At 38.8% G+C, this 22,304-nt stretch overlaps 1 protein-coding gene across 2 annotated transcripts in view; it reads right to left on the reverse strand.

The window, feature by feature from the left end:
- Nucleotides 1–22,304, reverse strand: part of LOC108275935 (collagen alpha-1(XIV) chain) — a 39,505-nt gene that overhangs the window by 14,151 nt on the left and 3,050 nt on the right. Inside the window, exons 2-15 of one of the 2 annotated variants that reach the window (XM_017487098.3) lie at nt 22,216–22,304; nt 19,819–19,923; nt 17,588–17,731; nt 14,633–14,788; nt 12,354–12,521; nt 10,477–10,644; nt 8,555–8,674; nt 7,657–7,821; nt 6,665–6,820; nt 3,746–3,915; nt 2,718–2,847; nt 2,447–2,592; nt 1,229–1,358; nt 985–1,124 (exon numbers count right to left, since the gene is read on the reverse strand). The exon at nt 22,216–22,304 is cut by the window's right edge and continues 31 nt beyond it. In XM_017487098.3, coding sequence (XP_017342587.2) covers nt 985–1,124; nt 1,229–1,358; nt 2,447–2,592; nt 2,718–2,847; nt 3,746–3,915; nt 6,665–6,820; nt 7,657–7,821; nt 8,555–8,674; nt 10,477–10,644; nt 12,354–12,521; nt 14,633–14,788; nt 17,588–17,731; nt 19,819–19,923; nt 22,216–22,304 — 1,987 coding nt within the window. The remainder of the gene's footprint in view (nt 1–984; nt 1,125–1,228; nt 1,359–2,446; nt 2,593–2,717; nt 2,848–3,745; nt 3,916–6,664; nt 6,821–7,656; nt 7,822–8,554; nt 8,675–10,476; nt 10,645–12,353; nt 12,522–14,632; nt 14,789–17,587; nt 17,732–19,818; nt 19,924–22,215) is intronic. The other variant, XM_017487099.3, reaches the window with a different exon arrangement.

Consider the following 22,304-nt stretch of genomic DNA (forward strand, 5'->3'; position numbering starts at 1 on the left):
GGGTAAACATACAAAATCAGCAGGGGATCAAATACTTTTTTCCCTCACTGTAAATGATTCGAAAAAAGAGCAAGTTTCTGTTATTTCAGAAGAGGACAAAATAAAGCAATAAACTCAGGGCCATAAATTGAGCTAATGACAAAATGTACAAGCTAACAATCTCAGATATAATCACAATTAAGTCCATTTCAGTTCCAGGTTGTAACTCAACAAAATGAGAAAGTTCAAGGCGGACGGCAAAAGCACTGTATGATAAAACCATAATTTTGAAAGTCTGTACTGTGTGTGATACATGTTCAAAGCATTTCTTATGGTGGTCGAGAAGTGTTAAACAAAATCACAAATATGAAAACAAAATAATAATGTACCTTTCAGATAAATGCTAATAAATTAGGTTTTTTGTCCAGTCAACTTGACCTTGGACTAAGTTTAATGTGTCTGCTACATGAAATGAGACTGACACCCCTGCTGTAGTGTGGGATGCCAAATGTCAAACTCTGAATATTCTTTTCTCTCCAGAGCCATATCACCCTGCAGTTCTCGCCTGGTTTTCCACAGAAGCTAAGCAGGGTTGAGCCTGGTCAGTACCAGCCCCCCCGCCTCCACTATGTAAAGCGCTTTGAGTGTCTAGAAAAGCACTATATAAATGTAACTGTAACTAATTAAATGTTAAATATAAATTTTATATGCTGACATAAATATTTAGTTCATATGCTAATTTGCCCCACCCTCACAGAGTATGCATTATGGGAAAACACAGCACCGGTAGGGTTGCCAGGTTTACATTATACTGGGTAAGTTTTCCAACAAGGTTGAGGACATGAAAAGCAAATAATTGAAATTAAATCAAATCTATTTCTTCACATATATACTATGGCAATGGGGATGTAAAAAAATTTATCAGATTTTCTCTGCTGTCTGAACATACTCTAAGAATCTCAATCAACCTAAAAAGCTTTGATGTGAAAAGCTTTCTTCCTCCACCTGTTTGACATCACTCCCATGATTTGTGCTGTAGGTGACACGATGGGCAGGAACATCAACTGCCCCAGGAACCCATGTGACCTTAAGAGTGCTGTGACTGACCATTGGGAACTGCAGACTGAGAGGAGATGGTAGTGGAACTGCAGAGAGAGAATAGAGAAATAGAGTAAAAGTACATCTCTAAGCAAACATTGTGCACTTTGGATGGTTTATGTTGATATATATAAAGCGCAGAAGCATTTACATGTGGTAGCGATAGCGGTGACAGGATCACTTGGCTCATCTTCATACAAAGCGTACACAGTGACTGAGTAGTCTGTAGAAGGCATCAGGTCTCGCAGCTCTACATCAGTCTCATCAGCTCTAAATTTCACCTGCCACACAGAAATACAGCTGCACTTCATACATCTCAAAAATAAACCCTCACACATTCACAATAGTGCTCTGAGCTTCATTCACACAACTATGCCGATGAGGGGTTATTCCCAAAATCAAAAGTGAAAAGAGAGAAATTTGTATTTAAATATTTTACTCCAGTTCCACTGAAATACGCCCTACCTGTCTACACATTTGTGACGTAATATACAAATCACTTATGGCATTTAAACACAAGCCTGTCCACCATCTCTTCGCTCAACTAATCACTGTTTATTCAAGCATAATGTACACAGAGTGTGTTTTAGAGTGTTGGGTTTGTTAAACTGGCTCCTCAACCAACAATGATCTTTGCAGGCAGACAGCCAAGGCAATGTTAGAAAGTAGCTTAGAGTAGGGTTAGAAACACACTATATGGCCAAAAGTATGTGGACACCTGACACCCATAAACACCCATTCCAAAACCACGGGCATTAATATGGAGTCGGCCCCCTTTGTGCTGTTATAACAGCCTCCGCTCTTCTGGGCTTTCCAGAATTTTTGGAAATAGATTTTTGGAAATAGAAATAGATTTTGGAGAGTGGCTATAAAGGTTTGTGCTTATTCAGACACAAGAGTATTAGTGAGGTCAGGCACTTATGTTAAATGAGAAGACCTGGTGTATAGTCGACGTTCCAATTCCAGTGGGGTTGACGTCAGGGCTCTGTGCAGGTCACTCGAGTTCTTCCATATCAACCATGCCAAACCATGCCTTCATGGACTTTGCTTTGTGCACAAGTGCACTGTCATGGATGGAACAAGTTTGGGCCCCTTTAGTTCCAGTGAATCTTAATCTTAACGGTTCAGCATACAAAGATATTCTAGAAAATGGTCTGTTTACAACTTTGTGGCAACTGTTTGAGGAAGGATCACATATGGGTGTGATGATTGGGTGTCCACAAACCTTTGGCCTTATAGTGTATGAACATTTCTATGTCATTTTGATAAAATAGTGTATATATTGTACGTTTTCTTAAAGTAGAGATGTCAAATGATAAATAATACAATGTTACCATAAATATTAGCATACAGCTGTACCCTGACTCACCTCTTGAGCATCATCAGGCTCTCCATCAGCGAGAGCTGAATAGAGGGCCATGTACTGAGTAGCTCCATGAGCAGGCCTCCAGCGCACCCGGAGACCGCTGGGAGAGGATGCAGTGACCTCCAGAGACTCAGGCATGGCCAGCATTGCTGTGGAGAAGAGAGGAAAGAAGAGGTGATGCAAGAGGTGGGAAGAGGAAATTTGGTCAACTATTCTCTGTTTCAGGTTAATAATAATTTTGTGGTGTTGTTGTTGTTTTTACATAGACGCTCACATGTAGTGAAGATGCCTCTCAGAGGAGAGCCCACATTGTCCTCATATACAGGAAAGATCGACACGTGGTACTGTGTCTGTGACGACAGTCCAGTGAGCATCACTGTGGAGTTTGACCCCTTCACCACCACCTGCAAAAACACAGCACTCGGGAGCATGGAACATAGCTTAGGATCTCAGTTGTTTTGGTGTACTCCTAATTTCTGCTCACAATTATACCTATTCAAAAATTATGATATTTAATGACGTAACTCTGTAGTGGCAGGGTAAGTTTAAATTAATTGATTAGAGTAACTGCAGGAATGTTGTTTAAATAGCTTGTTAAGTGTTGTCCTCTTAGCCTTCAGCAGTTTATTAAAATAATGTTTACATATTGTTTTGACTGTAATTAAAAAGTAAATTTTACCCATCCATCCATCCATTTCTGTAACGCCTATCCTACACAGGGTCACGGGGAGCCTGGAGCCTATCCCAGTGGACTCGGGGCACAAGCCGGGGGAGACCCTGGATGGGGTGCCAACTCATTGCAGGGCACAATCACACACACATTCACACACTACGGATAATTCTGGAGATGCCAATCTGCCTACAATGCATGTCTGGACTGATGGAGGAAACCAGAGTACCCAGAATAAACCCCTGAAGCACAGGAAGAACATGCAAGCTCTGTGCACACAGGGAAGAGGTGGGAATCAACCCTCAACCCTGGAGGTGTGAAGCAAACATGCTAACAAAAAAAAAAACAGTATACCATTATGGTTAAGTATTAGATATTTCAGATCATCTCAGTATACTGTCACACTTGTACAGTGTAAAGCTAGAGCAGGAGGTCACTAACTGGACTGCGGTCCAGATGCAAACCCAGCAAAACATTTTAGTGGACTTATCCAGACCTTGGTAAACAAGGAATGTAATTCAACTGGAAATTTACTCATTTTACTTGAATACCCATGTGCTAGAGCAAAACTGGGCTGTGAGCCTCCTGAGCAGTAGATTCTGTCGTAGCTGTAGGTTAAAAGTCAGGCTCACCTCCTGTGGACTCTGTCCCTCACTGCTGTGGAACACCACCCTGTACTGCTGCACCACTCTGCCCGGACCTGTCCAGCTCAAACGCACCTCCTTGGGACCAAGCTCAGAGTATCGCAAGTCTGTGGGACTCGGGTAGGACAGGCCTGGGTCTTCAGTGGGATGCGCACGTCCTGCTCCAAACACACACACACACAAACACATGTGTCAATCAGTGTAGGTCTACAGTAGAGTACTACTAATTTGTACTGACTACGAGGACGATAGCTCCGAAAAACACCAAATATGTGTGTTTGAATAATTATCTAAGTTAACTGCCAATTTGGCTGAGCATGGCCAATTTTGTTGCTGATTCACTAAGAATATGCACAGATAATTAAAATATGGTTGTGCCATACAAGCTTGTGTTTTGCATGTGTATTTACAGTATGTATGGAAACTAAGGAGCCATTTCTTTGCCATAATTTAGAAGATCAAGTGAGTGATTTTGGCAGAAATTGGCAGCATGCTGTTTTGTAACTGAAAATTCAAATAAATGCAAGAACAAATTCTGACAATTGTAGAGAGGCCACCTTGTGCTGAATGGTCGTTGCACTTCAAGTCACTTCAAATTACTGTCAATAAATATTTAGTTAGTGTTTAATAAAAATAACAATGATACATCTCTAAATCAAGTCAAGACAAGTCAAATGGCTTTATTGTCATTTCAGCCATATACAGACGAAACAACGTTCCTCCAAGATTATGGAGCAACACAGAAATACACGAGAAGACACAGAACTAAATAAGACCTACACATTTCTACATAAAGTGAATGTGCGTTCCTTCAATGGAGCTGTCAGGATGTGGCGAAGTGGATAGACTCACTAGGATTTCCCCAATACACGGCATGCTTTACTGAGAATTTCATCACAGGCAGAAATCTGGTTTATGTAAACCGCCGTTATTTGCCACGATTAGGAATCACTGACTTTGAACATATAAAGGCGATCTCAGCACATGTCCGTGAGCTGCTAGGTGTCTCTGAGCCATTGTGGAGTTGCAGTATTGCAGACCCTCAATGATATGGGCATGTTTTTGGAAGTCAAAAGCAGGACTGGGGAAAGTGCTGATTCCCTTACCTATGCTCAGTTCCTCAATTACCAAAAGAAGTAAACAGCAAGATTACAGTATAAAGAGCTTATGAAGTTCAATAAAGTGAACGTGCAAACATTTGCAAACACCACAAGGCGGTTCAGTAACTACTAAAACAGGACAATATGTACCGAAGAGACAGTGTAACGCTGACCAGTACACAGTTCTAGTGTGGAAGTGTCAGATATGTCAGGGAGTTCAAATGAATAACAATATAATAAAAAAATGCTATGAATGTAAACATAACATACTATGACATAGTATTCTGCAGATACAGTGTCCTCCACTAATATTGGCACCCTTGGTAAATATGAGCAAAGAAGGCTGTGACAAATTGTCTTTATTGTTTAACCTTTTGATCTCTTGTTTAAAAAAAAAAATCACAAAACACTCTCATGGATATCAAGCAATTCAAACAAAACACAGGTTTATGCAAAAAAAATAATCTTTGTTAAATATAGGTGTGCAACAATTTTTGACACCCTTTTAGTCAATACTTTGTGTTACCTTTCTTTGCCAAGAGAACAGATCTGAGACTCCTATAATGCCTGATGAGGTTGGAGAATAAATGGCAAGGGATCTGAGACCATTCCTCCAAACAAAATCTCTCCAGATCCTTCAAATTTCGAGGTCCACGCTGGTGGACTCTCCTCTTCAGTTCATCACAGGTTTTCTATGGGTTTCAAGTCAGGGGACTGGGATGGCAATGGCAGAACCTTGATTTTGTGGTCAGTAAACCATTTGTTGATTTTGCTGTATGTTTTGGATCATTGTCCTGCTGAAAGATCCAACCATGGCCCATTTTAAGCTTTCTGGCAGAGACAGTTAGGTTTTCATTTAATATCTGTGGATATTTGATAGATACATTATGCCATGCCATGGATACATGATGCCATGTATCCTAACAAAATGTCCAGGTCCTCTGGCAGAAAAACAGCCCCAAAACATTAAAGAGCCTCCACCATATTTAACCGTGGGCATGAGGTACTTTTCCATATGGCTACCTCTCTGTGTGCGCCAAAACCACCTCTGGTGTTTATTTCCAGAAAGCTCTATTTTGGTTTCATCTGTAGATGCTTGAGTTTGTTTTTGGATGAGTGTAGAGGCTTTTTTTCTTGAAACCCTTCCAAACAACTCCAAACAACTTGTGGTGATGTAGATGACTTCGGATTGTAGTTTTGGAGACTTTATGACCCCAAGATGCAACTACCTTTTGCAATTCTCAAGCTGTGATCCTTGGAGATTTTTTGGCAACTCGAACACCTCTTCACAGTGCATTGAGACAATATAGACACACGTCCAATTCCAAGTTGACTGGAACTTCTGAATTATTGCCCTGATGATGGAAATGGGCATTTTCAATGCTTGTGTTATATTCTTATAGCCACTTCCCATTTCGTGAAGCTCAACAACCTTTTGTGAAGTTCAACAAAGTCATGGTTGAATAATTTCATGTTCCTAGTCACCCAGGTGTACTAAAAAAATGTAGAATATCAATGGGAATATATTCAAATGTATTTTTCTCATATGAATTAGTAGGGGTGCCAATAATTGTTGCACACCTATATTTAACATACACACACACACACACACACACACTTATTTATTTATTTATTTAACAAAAGATCAAAATGTTAAACAATAAAGAAAAATTTTCACAGCCTTCTCTGCTCATATTTAGCAAGGGTGCCAAAATTACTGGAGAGTATAGTGGTGACAAGAAATTAAATACGATATTTTTTATAAATACAGGAACAGTAAATGTCATTGTGTCTGTAATAAACTCACTTGTTTTGCTGCGCTCCTCCATTTTCCCACACAGGATGCGCACCAGTCGACCAACCAGTTTACTGAGCAGAGGGAAATCGTTCACGTTGTACACATTCAGCTCCAGAGGCTCAGACGCTACCTGCTTCAGCTCGGCCTCATCCGCATTCTTTACACCTATGTGTGTGTGTGTGTGTGTGTGTGTGTGTGTGTGTGTGTGTGTGTGTGTGTGTGTGTGTGTGTGTGTGTGAGTGAGAGAGAGAAAGAAAGAGAGACTTTTTAGGTCTCTTTATTACCAAAGACTAAAAATAGTACTTATATATAATGTACAAAAAATAAGTTAAGTAGGAAGACGAACCACAGAAAAGAAAGAAAAAATACCTCAGACAAAAACAGCAACAAAATAAAGACAAAAAAAAAATAAACAAAAACAAATCCTTTTGGAAAAAACATTTCCATTTAGTTCTCAAACCTTTAACTGCAGAAGGTCCTCATAATCAATGTCACAAATGCACCCCTTTATTCCCCAACCAGCTGATATTAAGCATGTTCTACTTTTACGTGCGATTTTATTAATCCGGTAAACTGGAACAACTTCAGATGACTCTTTTCCAGTTAATATCCCCTTTCTTGAGAGCCATACTGCCAGATTTGCCTCTCCAAATAATAAATTCAATAGGACATGGACATCCTTCCTAGTCATGTATTCATTGTATTTAGGTCCATAAATGAAAAGTGCTGGTGTGAACACCCCTCCCAAAATCCTGCACCACTCCTGTCATTTTTCAAACATTGTCACTAGTTTTGCACAGTTAAGGAACAAAGAGAGAAAGAGAGAGAGAGAGATACAGAGAGATACAGAGAGAGAGATACAGAGAGAGTGGGGGAGGAACAGACGCTGACTACTTACAAAGCTGCACTAAAACAAATCAAATCACACAAGAACCCGTTATCATTCATTAAACTATTTTAGGAAAGTAAAAAAACAAACAAACAATAAACCACAGTCTCACCCACAGCGATGATCTCAACTCCTGCGTTCTTCAGCCTACTGGCTGCAGCAATGGCATCATCCTGAGATTTACCGTCTGTCAAAAGCAGCAGAAATTGTGGGGTATCTGACCTGGCCCCGACCTCTTCCTTCAAATTCTCCTCCAGGACATGAATGAGAGCCTGACCTGGGACACAAACGCTTAACAATGTGACCACGAGTGCAACTTTAAAAAGCTCTGAAATGTGCTGGGGCCAAGAATGGGAGAAATAAAAACCTTGCATGATCAATGAAACACCACTGCAAGTGTTTCTAAAGCATTTTTAGTGTAGTATTATATTATTATACAAGTATTAAATGTGTCTCGTGTAGAGGATTTTTACTGTAAATGATGGTTGTTGTGTAAGTCGTTTAAAATTTAGTTGATATGGTTTACATTACCTACATATTGTCTTCACTGGGGACATTGGAATAAAAAAGATCCCGCAGTCTGTGATTACACACTGGCAGCTACAGCTAGTATAGAGCTTCACTATGTATTCGTAAATATCATAATATCAGGTTTGTAGTTTTCTAAAGATACCTTCATGATGTTGCCATGCTTGTTATTGGGTAAACACCATGGTTCACAGGAAAAGAAAGCTGCTTATGCCATGTTAATTCATAGCCACCTTGATGCAAGATTTTTATAACAGACAAGCCATTTTACAGCTATTATTAGAAAGTAATTGTGCCACACCCACATCTGCACACCACCTTGCTCAAAGTCACCGGATAATTTCAACTGATTTCTGCTGGAACTTGCAAAAAGTGGTCGGGACCAAACAGGCATTTCAAAAAAGTGCTGAAGTTAGCAGAGCCTCTTCTAAAAGTGTTTCTTAGAACAAAGAGCTAATTCTGTTTAAAGATGCCATTTTTACCTGTGAAGGTGTTCCCTCCCTTGTATCGGAAGTTTCGGACAGCATCAAGGAGCTGCTCTTTGGATGTGAAGTTATTAAGCTGCCACTCAGTGCGAGGGTCTCCGCTGTATTGGGACAGGGCTGAAACAGACGGTCAGACATATTTGTGTATACATGCAATCAAATTCAGTGAATGTTTTATGGTGATCAGGGACACCAGTCCATCACATGGTACCCTGAACACACCTTTACTGTTAGGGGCAATTTTTATGGAGGTGATTATGTTGCAAAACTTGAGACCCTGATCTGAGAACTTGTAGCATAAAATTTGTACTTGTATTTTCAGTGTGAGAACTTCCATCCATCCATCTATCCATTTTCTGTACCACTTATCCTACACAGGGTCACGGGGAGCCTGGAGCTTATTCCAGGGAACTTGTTCGGGGACAGCCTGGACAGAGTTCTAAACCTTTGCAGGACACAATCGCACACACATTCACACACTACAGACAATTTGGAAATACCAATCAGCCTACAATGCATGTCGTGGACTGGTGGAGGAAACCCCTGTAGCATGAGGAGAACTTACAGACTCTATGTGCACAGGTCAGAGGCGGGATACAAACCCCCCAACCCCAAAGGTGCGAGGCAAACATGCTAACCACTAAGCCACCATCAAAAGTCACAGTCAAAAAAGTTCCACAGTGCGAACCAATACTAAGAAGCATACAAATATATTTACTTGTACATGAATTCATTTTTTGCCTCTACAACCTCTTTAACATGGCATCACAACTTCAAATCTACTGTACCACTTCTCTTGGTAGATGTGTTGCCAATCTGATTTGTGTACTTTGTAACTGCTTCACATAGGAATCAGAACTGGGTTCAGTGGGGATGAGATAATGATCATGACCAACAAAACAGCTTATTTTAGTATGGGGGAAAAAAACAACAACAATAAACAAACACCTGGGTGCTGAAATGCAGGAAAATCAGCTCTGGTTCTGTCAATAATGCCAGACCAAACAACCGTTACTACTGTAAGATCATTTTATCTATGATATTTTGCTAATTGTGCAAGCATGTCAAGGAATATAATCAATATTAAACTATGATCAAAATAGCCAATCTTTTTTATGTTTTGTGCGTGAAAACTTGCATTGTAATGACATTATGTCAGTGAGATTTGGTATTTTGTGGGGGTTTCTTTCCAACGAAATACAGGTTGTTAAACAGAAAACTTGAGAACATGAGGGTTCAGCATAAACCTGTGTCTAAATTGTTCCTAGCAATCAACCCTAGCTGCAAAGTTCAGTACAACACATAGGTGGTCCAAATAATTTGGGTTTTGCAGTGGCATGGTCAGAAGGATCATGAATGTCAGAACTCTGCAGGAAGGTTGGTGACCAAGGGGATTCTTTTTTCCTGACCTTTGTCTAATTGATGGGTTTTATCTCTTCTCGCTCTTGATTGGCTTAATATGCAATTTATTATTATGTACTTGCATGTTATATTGTATATTGCACTGTATTATTTAAATATTGCAAATTGTGTTTAGTGTACATTGTATTGCATATACATAGCACACAGTATATAATATATACTTGTATATTCACACTACTTTATTCTATTCTATTCAACAGTCCACAGCTCAGAAAAGAAACAAGTCACTCAAACCACACTGTTGCAAAGTGACTGTAACAGAACTAAACTAACAAGCATGTCACTGTAAGGAGACCTTATATCAGTACAATAACATGTTATATCAACAGTAAAAGAAACCATTATGTAACATGAAACGTTGCCTGATCCAAACGTATGTAATCCATGCAAATCCGAATTCAACATTAACAGTTCATCATATTATTCTAATGTGAAGGACTCAGATTCATATTACGAATGTTACAAACATTGAAGGAATGTGACGAGGCCTGGCTTACCAATTTGCACTCCATATGGGCCGATGCGGAAGGGGGTGACCAGGCCCTCCAGGAACTCCCGCACCTTCTTGAAGTTAGTGCGTCCAATACTCCAGGAGCCATCTACCAGCAGGACAAGATCAGCCTGCACCCCGACCCTGCACTCGAAAGGCTTGGGAGAGGATCCAGCTGGACACATACAGTATGAATGAGAGGTAAGGAAAAAATAATTCTATATCTGAGCTAATTCTTAATCAGAAATGACAGAAATCTGCAGAACAATTGTACCATATAATTACCACTAAAATGCACAGTACATATGTTTACTAGGTTCAGAGTTAGTCCTGGGTAAGGTGTGGAACTAAAAATGAATTTTAGAACTTTATCTAACTAATGGAAAGTACATTATCGAGTATTCTATTAGCCCAATAAATCCATATCCAGGTGTGTGTGTGTGTGTGTGTGTGTGTGTGTGTGTGTGTGTGTGTGTGTGTTCCCATGAACTATATAGAATAGCGACATTTCATTTTCCAATCTTTGTAATGAGTGCAGAGCTTTAAGTGTTTCTTTTAAAATGTAAAGCTAGACACGTCTTTCAATGTTTTTAATTACATCATATATGATTTATAGTAATGGTATAAGAAATCAGGTGGCTTTTGGGGGTTTTAATTCCTTCAGACCCTACTTCCTACCACCTGTTGAAATGAACAATTCAACAAGTTTGATTTTGTTTACTTGACAGGAAGTGAATTAAGCAGTTATTTTGACATATCTGTGGAATTCCCCTTTAAACACACAGCTAGCATGGCTCATTTAACTTGGCCTAGTGAGTGAGACAAATACTGACTCTACTGTTTGTATACCCTTAGGACATACTGGAAAAAAAAGTAATCTATTGCAAAGACATTCAGGCCTTGATTTAATAAGATCCAAAATAACAAGCTCTATTTTCTAGGTGCAATCAGATACGCTGCACATATAAATTGTAGTTGTGTTGCGGGTGATTTACCAAAAATAGCTGTGCAAAGTATGAGAAGGAAATGATGTTTAAATGAGGTTTGTTTTTCTGAATGTTAGTTTGGAATCTCCAAAAAATGAAATGAACTTGAAACACAGTGCACAATACAGGATGTTGGAAAGAATGGTCAATAGCTAATGATATAATAAACCAAATTTATTACAGCAATATTACAATACTTTCAAGAAATTTTTAGATTATTTTACTAATGCATATTTTAGATAAATATTCTAATTACTAAAACTAAATGGTATAATTTTGTCTTCAACCTGCGGAAATGGACAAATTTAATACCTGCCCTCCAGATGTTGTAATTTGTGGACTTTTAGGCTTAGAAAATCACTTTGCAAAATTGTGCAAAAGTGCGAAATGAATCGACTTGCATTGGCACTGCCTTATATTTTGCACCTTTCAATAGAAAAGCATCGAAATGCATATTAAACAAGGAAAACATGCAAAATGGACAAAAAAAGACATTATTCTGCTCATGTGAAAGATGCAATCTTCTCCTTGTTAGTAGAGCAGCTTGCATGTTTTATTTCTAGCTGTGTTTTTACACATGCAAGCCTTTAGTAAATCAGGGCCTTAGTGTTTCAGGTTTTACAAATATACCTTCTTTATCACAAGTAAAGCAAAAAGGTCAAATATTATCTCTTACGATATTAATACTAATATTAAACAAAACGATTCAAATGTTTGCATTTTTCTTTCTGAATATGATATAAATATTCTCTTCTATATAAATATTTCTTTATAACTGTGCATCCTCTAAACAACTTGTGGTATCCCAGAGGCATGAAGGGGGAGATGCAAAATTTTGCTCTCAAGTGTACATTGAATATATTTTTCATGCCGTGTCAATGTTGTGCTTTTCTTTTACCTGTAACTGGGGTGTTTTTTCTCACTTTGTGCTCCTCCTCTGCAGGTTTACCTCTGCTATCAACCTTCTCATCGTTTGTCTTTGTACGGTTTTTGTCTTTCTTCTTTTTTTTCTTATCTTTGACCTTTTCGACTTCTTGTTCCTCTTGATCAGCAATAGTGGGAGGTTCTGAACATATAGAACCATAAGGTATATAAGTTACACAGTACTAACGCATACAATATCACAGTTCTGCGCTCTAAATCAGTCCACGCATTCACTACATAAAAGTGTTCAATGTACAAAACCATATAAAAGCCATGTAGCAGCTGAATCTTGGAAGCTGTGTGGTCAGTGCCCAATACTAAAACAGAAGGCTGCTTGCAGGTGGACAGTCCCCTACAAAACTACTGGAATGACAAGGCCAATTCATTTGTTTGTGCTGTACACCAAAGGCATTTGAGTTTGAGATCAAAAGATGTATATGAGATCAGAGTTTAGGATTTCAGCTTTTATTTCCTGGTATTTATCAGATGTGTTAAACAACATAAACATAGAACCTTTTGTACCAGACCACCCAATTTTTAGGCAAGCAAAATTATAGGAACAGATATGCCTTTTTAATTAAATTATATAATACTTAATATTTTGTAGCATATCCCTTGCTTGCAATAACTGCATCAAGCCTGCAACTTACTGGCATAACCAAATTGTTTGGGTCTTCTTTTGTGATGCTTTTCCAGGCTTTTACAGCAGCCTCTTTCAGTTGTTTTTGTTTTGGGGGTGAAATGCATGCTCAATTGGGTTAAGGTCTGGTGATTGACTTGGCCAGTCTAAGACCACCCCCTCCCCCATCCCCCATAAAGTCCTTTGTTGAGTTGGCTGTGTGTTTTAGATCATTGTCTTGCTGCATGATGAACTTCCTCACGATCAATTTGGATACATTTCTCTGTAAATTGGCACACAAAATGTTCCTGAAAACTTTTCAATTAATTCTGCTGCTACCAACATGAGTTCCATCATCAATAAAGGTTAGTGAGCCTGTTCCAGAAGCAGCCATGCAAGCCCAAGCCACGACACTACCTCCACCATGTTTCACAGATGACCTTGTATGTTTTGGATCAGGAGCAGATCCTTTCTTTCACTTTGGCCTTTCCATCACTTTAGTAGAGGTTAATCTTGGTTCCAGAACTTTTTTGTGGCTCATCTCAGTATTTCTTTTTGAATCCCAATCTGGCTTTCTGATTCTTACTGCTGATGAGTGGTTTGCATCTTGTGGTGCAGCCTCTATATTTCTGCTCATGAAGTCTTCTTCGAATGGTAGATTGCGATACCTTCACCCCTGCCCTATGAATGTTGTTGGTGATGTCACCGACTGCTGATTTTAGCTTTTTCTTCACAGCTCATCAGCTGTTGTTTTCCTTGGGTGACCCATTTGGCCTTGCCATTCCAGCAGTTTCTGAGGAGAGCATATGATGCTACAGCAGAACTTTTACTGTGTACTTAGTGCGATACCAGATACCATTAAAACCATCTGTAGCTCCTGTAGTAAAGCACCGCTAATAACAGAGGAGCACCCAGGAAGGACTAAAAGACGATACTTATCACATTGTAACTCATCCAAGGCAAGACGTGGAGGTAACTATAATTTACTTTAGAAACTGTTATACTACCCTTTCCCACACCTTCAATAATTTACTGCTTTAAAAACAACACTGTGTTTGTCCTATGGAGCCTTGGGTTTTGTTTTTTAAATTACATATAAAATATATGTATATAAAACTTGAATCTATAACAAAAAGTGGATCAAATCACAAAGAAATTAATCTCACTGCTTGAAGTTATGTTTATTTTGACATTTTTTATCCACAACAATATTCAGTGAATTCAGTGTCATCTTATTACAAAAGGTTATGTCCTTTCTTTTCTGATGTTGCTTTTTTTCTGAGAGTCCTTTTCTTTGTGTCCCTACTCACAAAATCTCATAGAGGCTTAAGCAGACTGTTTGAACACTCTTAGAGAAAAGCGTTCCTTCAGGGGCTTTTGGATATTGTTCTTAGCTTCCTTTTCACAAGGCTATCACTTTTCAAAGAAGGTTCCTATTTGGAAACATTCTCTGAAAGAGAAACAAAGTGTTGCAAAGTTGTACAAGTTATGGATTGTTACTTTTTTTAAACACTGCATTTTGAGGTTTCCCCAAGAGGAAGGAACCAAAGAACACTTTCAAGAATGTTTTTTTTTACCTCGAGATTTAATCTTTTTTTTTTTTAAAGAGTGCAATGTGATGGAAAAGTTTTTACCTATAGTGGTTGGATCCTGGTACAGAACAGTGGGCAGTGACTCCAGAACTTCAGTGGCATCGTCCATCTCACCAGAGCCTGAGCCAATGGCCTGGACCTTCCTCTTGTGCTTTGGGTTTCCATTGCGGGCCTCTTCCTCCTCCCGCAGCACATTAACTGATACACACACACACACACACACACACACACACACACACACACACACACACACAGTGCCAGGAGAAAAGGTGTGGTAGATAGAAACACAAAAGAAACATGAGGCACATTTCTAATCAACACATTTCTTTTTTTAAAAAACTGTGATTTGTATGTTTTTTCCATTACTTTTTTTTTTTTTACTTAAGTACTATTTGGACATGTATGTTAATTAATGTTAAGAAAGTGTCTGTAGTGGAGAGGGAGTGTTTACACAAGCAATTTAACATCCTATCATGCTCTACTGCATGCATAAAATGTTGAGCAGGCCCATCTGACCTTGGGTTTGGCTCAAGAATGCAAGTTAAAAAGATTTAAGTGAACTGGAAAGATTATTATCGGGTCAGGAGCTCCAGTCACAAAGATTGATCAACTGGCTATGTTTCAGTAGGAAAGGTGAATAAAGTGACACACATGGTATGTGTCCTTTTTTTTTTTTTAATAAAAACTTTCATTAAATATAAAATAGTAACTGTGCATTAACATTTGAAGAAAATGTTATTCTTTTAAATAGTTTGCTGTACCTGATGTGTTTATTTTTTTCACAAAATCAACAAAATAATCATTTGGCCAGGGTGCCCAAACTTTTGCAAACAACTGGGCTTATTTTTTTACAGTCAGTTTATAGTAAGTAAGCAAAATGTTGTAATCTATCCAGACATAAGAAAGCTAAAATCACATACAGTACCTGCTCCAGTAAAAATTACATTCACCCAATTCCCCATGTCAAACTAATCTTGTCTGAATAGGGCTTTCGTTTACATTTAGTTCACAAGACACACTATATGAGTAATCTTTAAAGGCAAAGACTAGCCTATCTGCTCAGAATGCCCCACGGGCAATTCAGTCAGATGGAAAAACTCTGGAAAACTCTGGATGTTACAGCTGAACACGGAGGAACAATGGAATTCTGAGCTAGCTAAGCTTGCCTCCAAACTCTACTGCATGACCACCGTGTCTGAACATGCACAACTCTCCAAAGCAACTAAAAAAGTACCAAACACACCCAGACTCTTTTCGCTGGGTACAGATTTGTCAGTGGTAGAAGCATGCCATAAAGTATACACATAGTGAAGAATGATGTATGTCTTATCATGCACTCAGAATGAAATAACAACACAATGTATGCAATTATTAACTACTTTTCGTATGGAGTATTACAAAGTCCAACATGTTGGATCATAAAAATAGCATCTACTTTTCCGTATACTCCCCCCGCGTGATTTCATGATTACCTAAGTGAAGGTTTTTAAAGATGTAAATTAATGGTATATAAACATTCCAAATGGCTCTGGTCTGCACTTATAAAAACACAAATGTCCTTCCATAGTTTCTTTTCTGAGAGTGACAGAGCCATAATTCTGCAGGATTCCAGCAACTCAACACAGTCGTTTACAGACAGAGTTCATGAAAGGGAACATACTGTTTATGTGCATGTGTGTGCATGTGCATACCGACATACATATGTAGCATATGTTGAGGATGATGTATGTTATGTTTTGTGATGGAAAGGGATGACAAGCCCAAAGCCTACCAGGCATTCAGAAATTCCTCAGCATGTACATATTACATATTTACATATACATCAGTATGCTAAAAGTAATTTACTACAACAAATACTAGATCAACTAGCTGCCTTATGATATGTCCTTTATTGTATCTGTGGCACTTGCATCCACAATTTATTTTTTATTTTTTTAAAGACATGAATGGTGAATGAATCATTGATTTGATTAGATGCGACTTTTTATAACATTTCTGACCTCCTCTTAGGAATCAAAAATCACATCATTGATTTGATCTAAAGCTTTGATCCATATTTTCATCCATACCGCTAGTTACATGTTAGTAACACTGAGCTGTGGACAAAAACGTGGACAAGGGTAATATTCCAATAATGTTTACAGTAAATTTGATTCATTTTACTTAGTATGGGGACAAACTGAAAATTATTCTCATAGTGGCAATGTGAATGGAGAAATGTTTTTCCACAGGATTGTAAACAAAATAAAAACTTCAAGGTAATGGTAATGAAAGGACTGTGGTTAAGCAGGATTTATGTAAGAGATTGACTTCGCTTGAACAATGATGATGATAGCAACCCATTTCTCATTTGTCAGGAAAGAAATCAGCTACAGTTTAAGTGGAGCAGGGGGAAGAGAGATGTTTGGAAAGATTTTACATTAATCAGACTTGATAGACATAGTCTACTACTGTGGGGGATATCTTCAACAAAGACTCTTTTTGCACGTAAGGATTTATTAATAAAATGTGCAAGAACAAAGCACAGACATATAAAAATTTGTGCAGTTTGTGAAACATCCACTTAATCATTCATTAATCATAACCCAAAGTGCAGGATAAATCCAAGGAGCCTACAGCAATACACACTGGTACGTTCAAAAGAATTTTAAATTCCTTCATTGGGCACAAGACAGAAATGTTTCTGCAATGTGATAGTGTGAAGATGGGGTAGTGACGGTGTTAGGGATGGATTCACTAGGACAGTTGGCCATAAGTAGAGAATTTCCAGTGTAAGTGGACTACAACATTTTGGATTCAACAAGTAAAGGGGTACAAATGAATTGAAGCATTACTAGTCCTGGTCTTTATATCATCTGCTCTTCCTGAATCATTTTTCACAATTAATTATCTTACAGTAGCTTTGAACACTTCTTCTCAATCCTGTCTATCCCTGCCCCGAACACTTGCTTCAACAGTCCTGCTTCCTCCCCATGCCTCTACCTATATCTCTCTTACTTGTGAAACGTCTTTTAGCGATGAGTTTCTCCACAGTTCCATTCAGCGCCAGCACTTGTAGCAAATACTCTTGTTTGGAGTTGAGGCCTGCCACAGTGGCCCGACCACGTGTTGTGGTCAGCATCAGCTCTGGCTCAGGAACATCTAGAGGAGGTGAACAGAACCAGATTATATTATTTCATGATAATCAACAGTTTATCATACACTATACGGACAAAAGTATGTGGAAACCTGACCATCATACCCAGATGTGTGTCTTCTTCAAACTCTTGCCACAAAGTTGTAAGCACATAATTGTATACAATGTCTATGTATGTTGCAGCATTAAGATTTCTCTTCACTGGAACTAAGGAGCTGAAACCTGTCCCAGCATGAAAATGCACCTGTGCACAAAGCAAGGTTCATAAAAACATGGTTATCCAAGGTCGGTGTGAAAGAACTCGAGTGGCCTGCACAGAGCCCTTACCGCAACCCCTCTGAACACCTTTGAGACAAAGTGGAATGCTGAGTGTGTGCAAGGCCTCCTTGCCCAACTTCAGTGCCTGACCTCACTAATGCTCTTGTAGCTGAATGGGCACAAATCCTTATAGTCAGCAAAATGTAGTGGAAAGCCTTTAACAGCACACAGAGGATAAACTCCATATAAAGGCCCATGGGTTATTAAAAAGTTTTCCTGTGTTTGATCTGTCTTCCAGCCATCTCCATAGGACAGAACATTTTTGTAGTATGTATTCTAATACTGTATTAGACCTGTCTGAATCAGATTGCATACATGAGGACTGGGAGAGAGATAATATAGAGATAACAGAAGAGAGGGACAAAGACAGAGAGGCAACGGAGGGACTGTATGCCATTGGTTATGGCTGGTTATGGCCATGGGTTATAGCTGAGTAGATGCCTGTATTCTTTTCATCACTCTTAATGTATCACCCCCTCTCTCACTCTTCTCAGCTCTACTGAGGTCTGACATAACTGAAAAGGAAAAACTGCCTCAAGCCAAGAGGGAAGATTAAAAAGAAATTAACGGAAGGGAAAAAATATTTAATATTATCTAATATTAACTGCCCCAACTCTATGGTTAATGAAGCACCAGAGCCCCAGATAATTTCTGATTCATTTTCCCAATTCAATGACGATGAATAATTGTTGTACATGTGTTAGCATCTACCTTTTTAGGTGTAACATTTATGTCAAAGAAGGTATGTCTCTCAAATTATCGAAGTAGTCACTGTACCAAAATCTAAATAGACTGTGCTTTACAATTAAGTGATGGCTCAAATTCAAATAGCTTTCTTTACACCAGAGGTTGCACCTTCTAGGAAGTACTCCAGGTGTAATGTTTAAGTTGTAATTTAAGATTCAAGATTCAATATTTTTATTTGTCACATACACAGTTATATACAGTATATAATTTGCAGTGAAATGAAAACATGGCCTACTCCTCTTTAAACTATTCAGAAATGAATAGGAAATAATAATAACTAAGTATTCCTGTATCTATTTATACAGGAATGTTAAAAAAAAAAGGATATACAAAATATGCAAGGAATGTGCAAAAAAATGGCTGTAAAGGCTGTAACTTAATCGTAACTGTTAATTCTTAATTAAGTAGTTGAGTTTACATTCTATGGGTGCTACCAACTGCAGGCCAATCAGAATAATCTGATTGACTTATGAAATCAATACATCAGTGCTGTTGGAACAACTAGTTACTTCCTGCTCTTATGCAGGTGTGTGTGAGCATAATAAATGCCTTACCACTTATGCTGTCTAGATCACTTAAGTCAAAGAGAAAGCATAAGAACCCTAGCCTGCAGCCAAAATATCTGTCTGAACTTTCTGACCTAAAACAGTCCTTACAAATGTGAGGTATGAAGTGCAACACATTCAATCATGAGAGTCATTAGGAAACGTAATATATAAATAGTAAAACATATACAGTACATGATCATTTAGAATTATGGACTGCCTTAGGGCCCTAAATTCGACATCATTTTAGACTGTGACTGAATATCCCTTGCAGTTAAGTCAAAAAGTTCTGACCCTTGCATAAGCGATTTGTGGAATCTTAAATATAGAGGCCAACCCCTTGCCTAGAAAGAGAGGCAACATATGTGAGGTGAATAATGAAACGTGATTTAAAAAAATGTAAAAAGACGCTCACTGCAAGTAGAGATTAGTGTGAGTCATACTTCAGAAAGATGTTAAAACCTGCCAGAGCTATTTCTCACCTGAAATTGTTCTAACTCTGACTTTGTAGCCTTGCACTGGCCCTTCAGCCTCCTTCCATTTCATCTGGAGCCGGTCCTCTGACAAAACCGTCAGTTTTAATCGGCCTGAGGACGTAAAGACATATTGGAAGTGGGATAGTAAGCAGTATTATCACAAATAAACAATCACATACAGTAGTCAAATATAACAGTTCATGTAAAGGACAAAGTGTCTGTCTACATACACAGACTGCTTGGGGACAAAAACCAGTCTGTAAATGTAAGACATGCATTGGAAAGAAGGTCATGGAGTGGGGTTTTGGGGGCGATGCTCAGTAGAAATGCCTCAAGATCAAAGACATTCACAGTAACAATATCTCAATGCCTTCTGTTTGCCTCTCCACAGAGAGGCTGTAAAACACTGGGCGTCTCTAGCGTTTCTCCCTTCTCTCTTCCTCCCTCAGAAAATCCCTGCTCAACTCTGCCCTTGTCTTCAGCTGATCTGCATAATTTCCACATGCTGTCTTCTAACAATTCTCCCTTTTTATGCTCATGTATCCATGTTCTTTGCTCTGCTCCAGCTGTCCTGGCATGCTCAAAGCAGGCCCTTTACTGTCCTACAAAAATACAGAGAAACAAGGGGCACAGGAAATCCGTTTCTCAAGAGGTTGAAGGTTAGCACTGGGCACGTGACCTGAGTCCAAATACAGATTTGTGTTAAATTGGCACAGCACTGACCTTCAGTAGCCTGAAGGTCTTTTTTTGTGTTACGGTGTTCTCTCTTTATCTGGGAGCAGTAATAGGAAGAGGGTGGAGAATGTCTGGGTTTTAATAACAGCTGGCAAAGGATCAGACATCTTGTAAGATTTTCTTTGCCCAAGTAACACCACCATCAACCACTGAACCAAGAAATTAACAGGCCAGTATCATGGAGGCAGACACAGCATGGGGGTTGCATAACAGGATATATTCTGAAAAGACTAAAAGCAGCTTCGTCTCCTTTAATTAAGAAAATTTAATGTTTATAGTTCTCCAGGCAATTTCAAAACTCAAACAATCCAAAACACTCTTTAACCTTTCATAACTGACAGCAACGCTCTCTCCTCTCTATATACAAAATACTGGGCACAAATGCAGCATGCATGCAGTTATCCGATCAGTCAATCGTGTAGCAGCAGTAAAATACATAAAGTCATTCAGATACAGGACAAGAGCTTCAGTTTATGTTCACATATAACATCAGAATGGAGAAAAATGTGATCTCTGGGACTTTAATCATGGCATGGTTGTTGGTGCCAAATGGGCTGGTTTGAGTATTTCAGAAACTGATGAACTCCTGGGATTTTTACACACAACAGACACAACAGTGTAGAGTTTACACAGAATGGTGTGGAAAACCAAAAAAAACCCATCTTGTGAGTGGAGGGTCTGCATGGCTGCAACACCTTGTTGATGAGAGAGATCAGAGGGGAATGACCAGACTGAGGTGACCAGGTCTGAGCTGACAGGAAGGCTATAGTAACTCAAATAAGCACTCTTTACAACCATGGTGAGCAGAAAAGCATGGCAGGAACGCACAACACATCAAACCTTGAGGTAGATGGGCTACAACAGCAGAAGACCACATCAGGTTCAACTCCTGTCAGCCAAGAACAAGAATCTGAGGCTGTATTGGGCACAGGCTCACCCAAACTGGACAGTGAAAGACTGTAAAAGGTGATTTTCCCCCTTAATCTTCAACAGTCAAATTTGGGTGTTTGTGCCCAGTGCCCAAAGCAAAGAGTACAGTACACCTGTCCCATTTACCTGTCCAATCAACCGATCATTTGGCAGCAGTGGAATGCATAAAATCTTGCAGCTACAGGTCAAGAGTTCTATATAAATATATTCTCCAAAGGCATTTTATAATTGTCAGATGAAACCCTTTCCAAAATGTCCTTTTTAAATGACGAGTTTAAACCCTTTTCTCACCTTTTATGTGTAAAAATGTTCAATCAGCAGTGTTGTGTACAATAGAGGAATGTGTACATGAGCATGTGTACAATAAACGTGACATGCTAACTGCATGACCCACTCCATCCCTGAACTCTTGTCAACAAGTACATGACCCTTCACGTCAGACAAACCAGTTTAAAAATTACTATGCAAAGCTGGCGGTACTTAATGTGTCACACAAAGGGGAAGTAATATCGTTCTAATTCTAAAATATAGTGTTGTATATTATGTGTAATGCAGGTCAAATTACTAATCAATGGCACGATCATTTACAACAGATTACACTGTTACTGATCTGTATATAACTGTAACTGCATCTGAATCAGACATTAAAACTGATTTACATGAGTTTCTACCACTTGCTAAAGACTTTTTTTTTTTTATAAACATTTTAGGTCAAAGATAGAAAAAGCAGTATAGTACCTTGAGTAGAAACCTCAGAGGCCAGTATTAGAAGAATTATCCCAACAAAGGCTGACATTGGACATGGACAGAGAGGAAGACGTGAGAGA

Source organism: Ictalurus punctatus, chromosome 15 (assembly GCF_001660625.3).
Source record: "Ictalurus punctatus breed USDA103 chromosome 15, Coco_2.0, whole genome shotgun sequence".
In the NCBI taxonomy this organism is placed as follows: domain Eukaryota; kingdom Metazoa; phylum Chordata; class Actinopteri; order Siluriformes; family Ictaluridae; genus Ictalurus; species Ictalurus punctatus.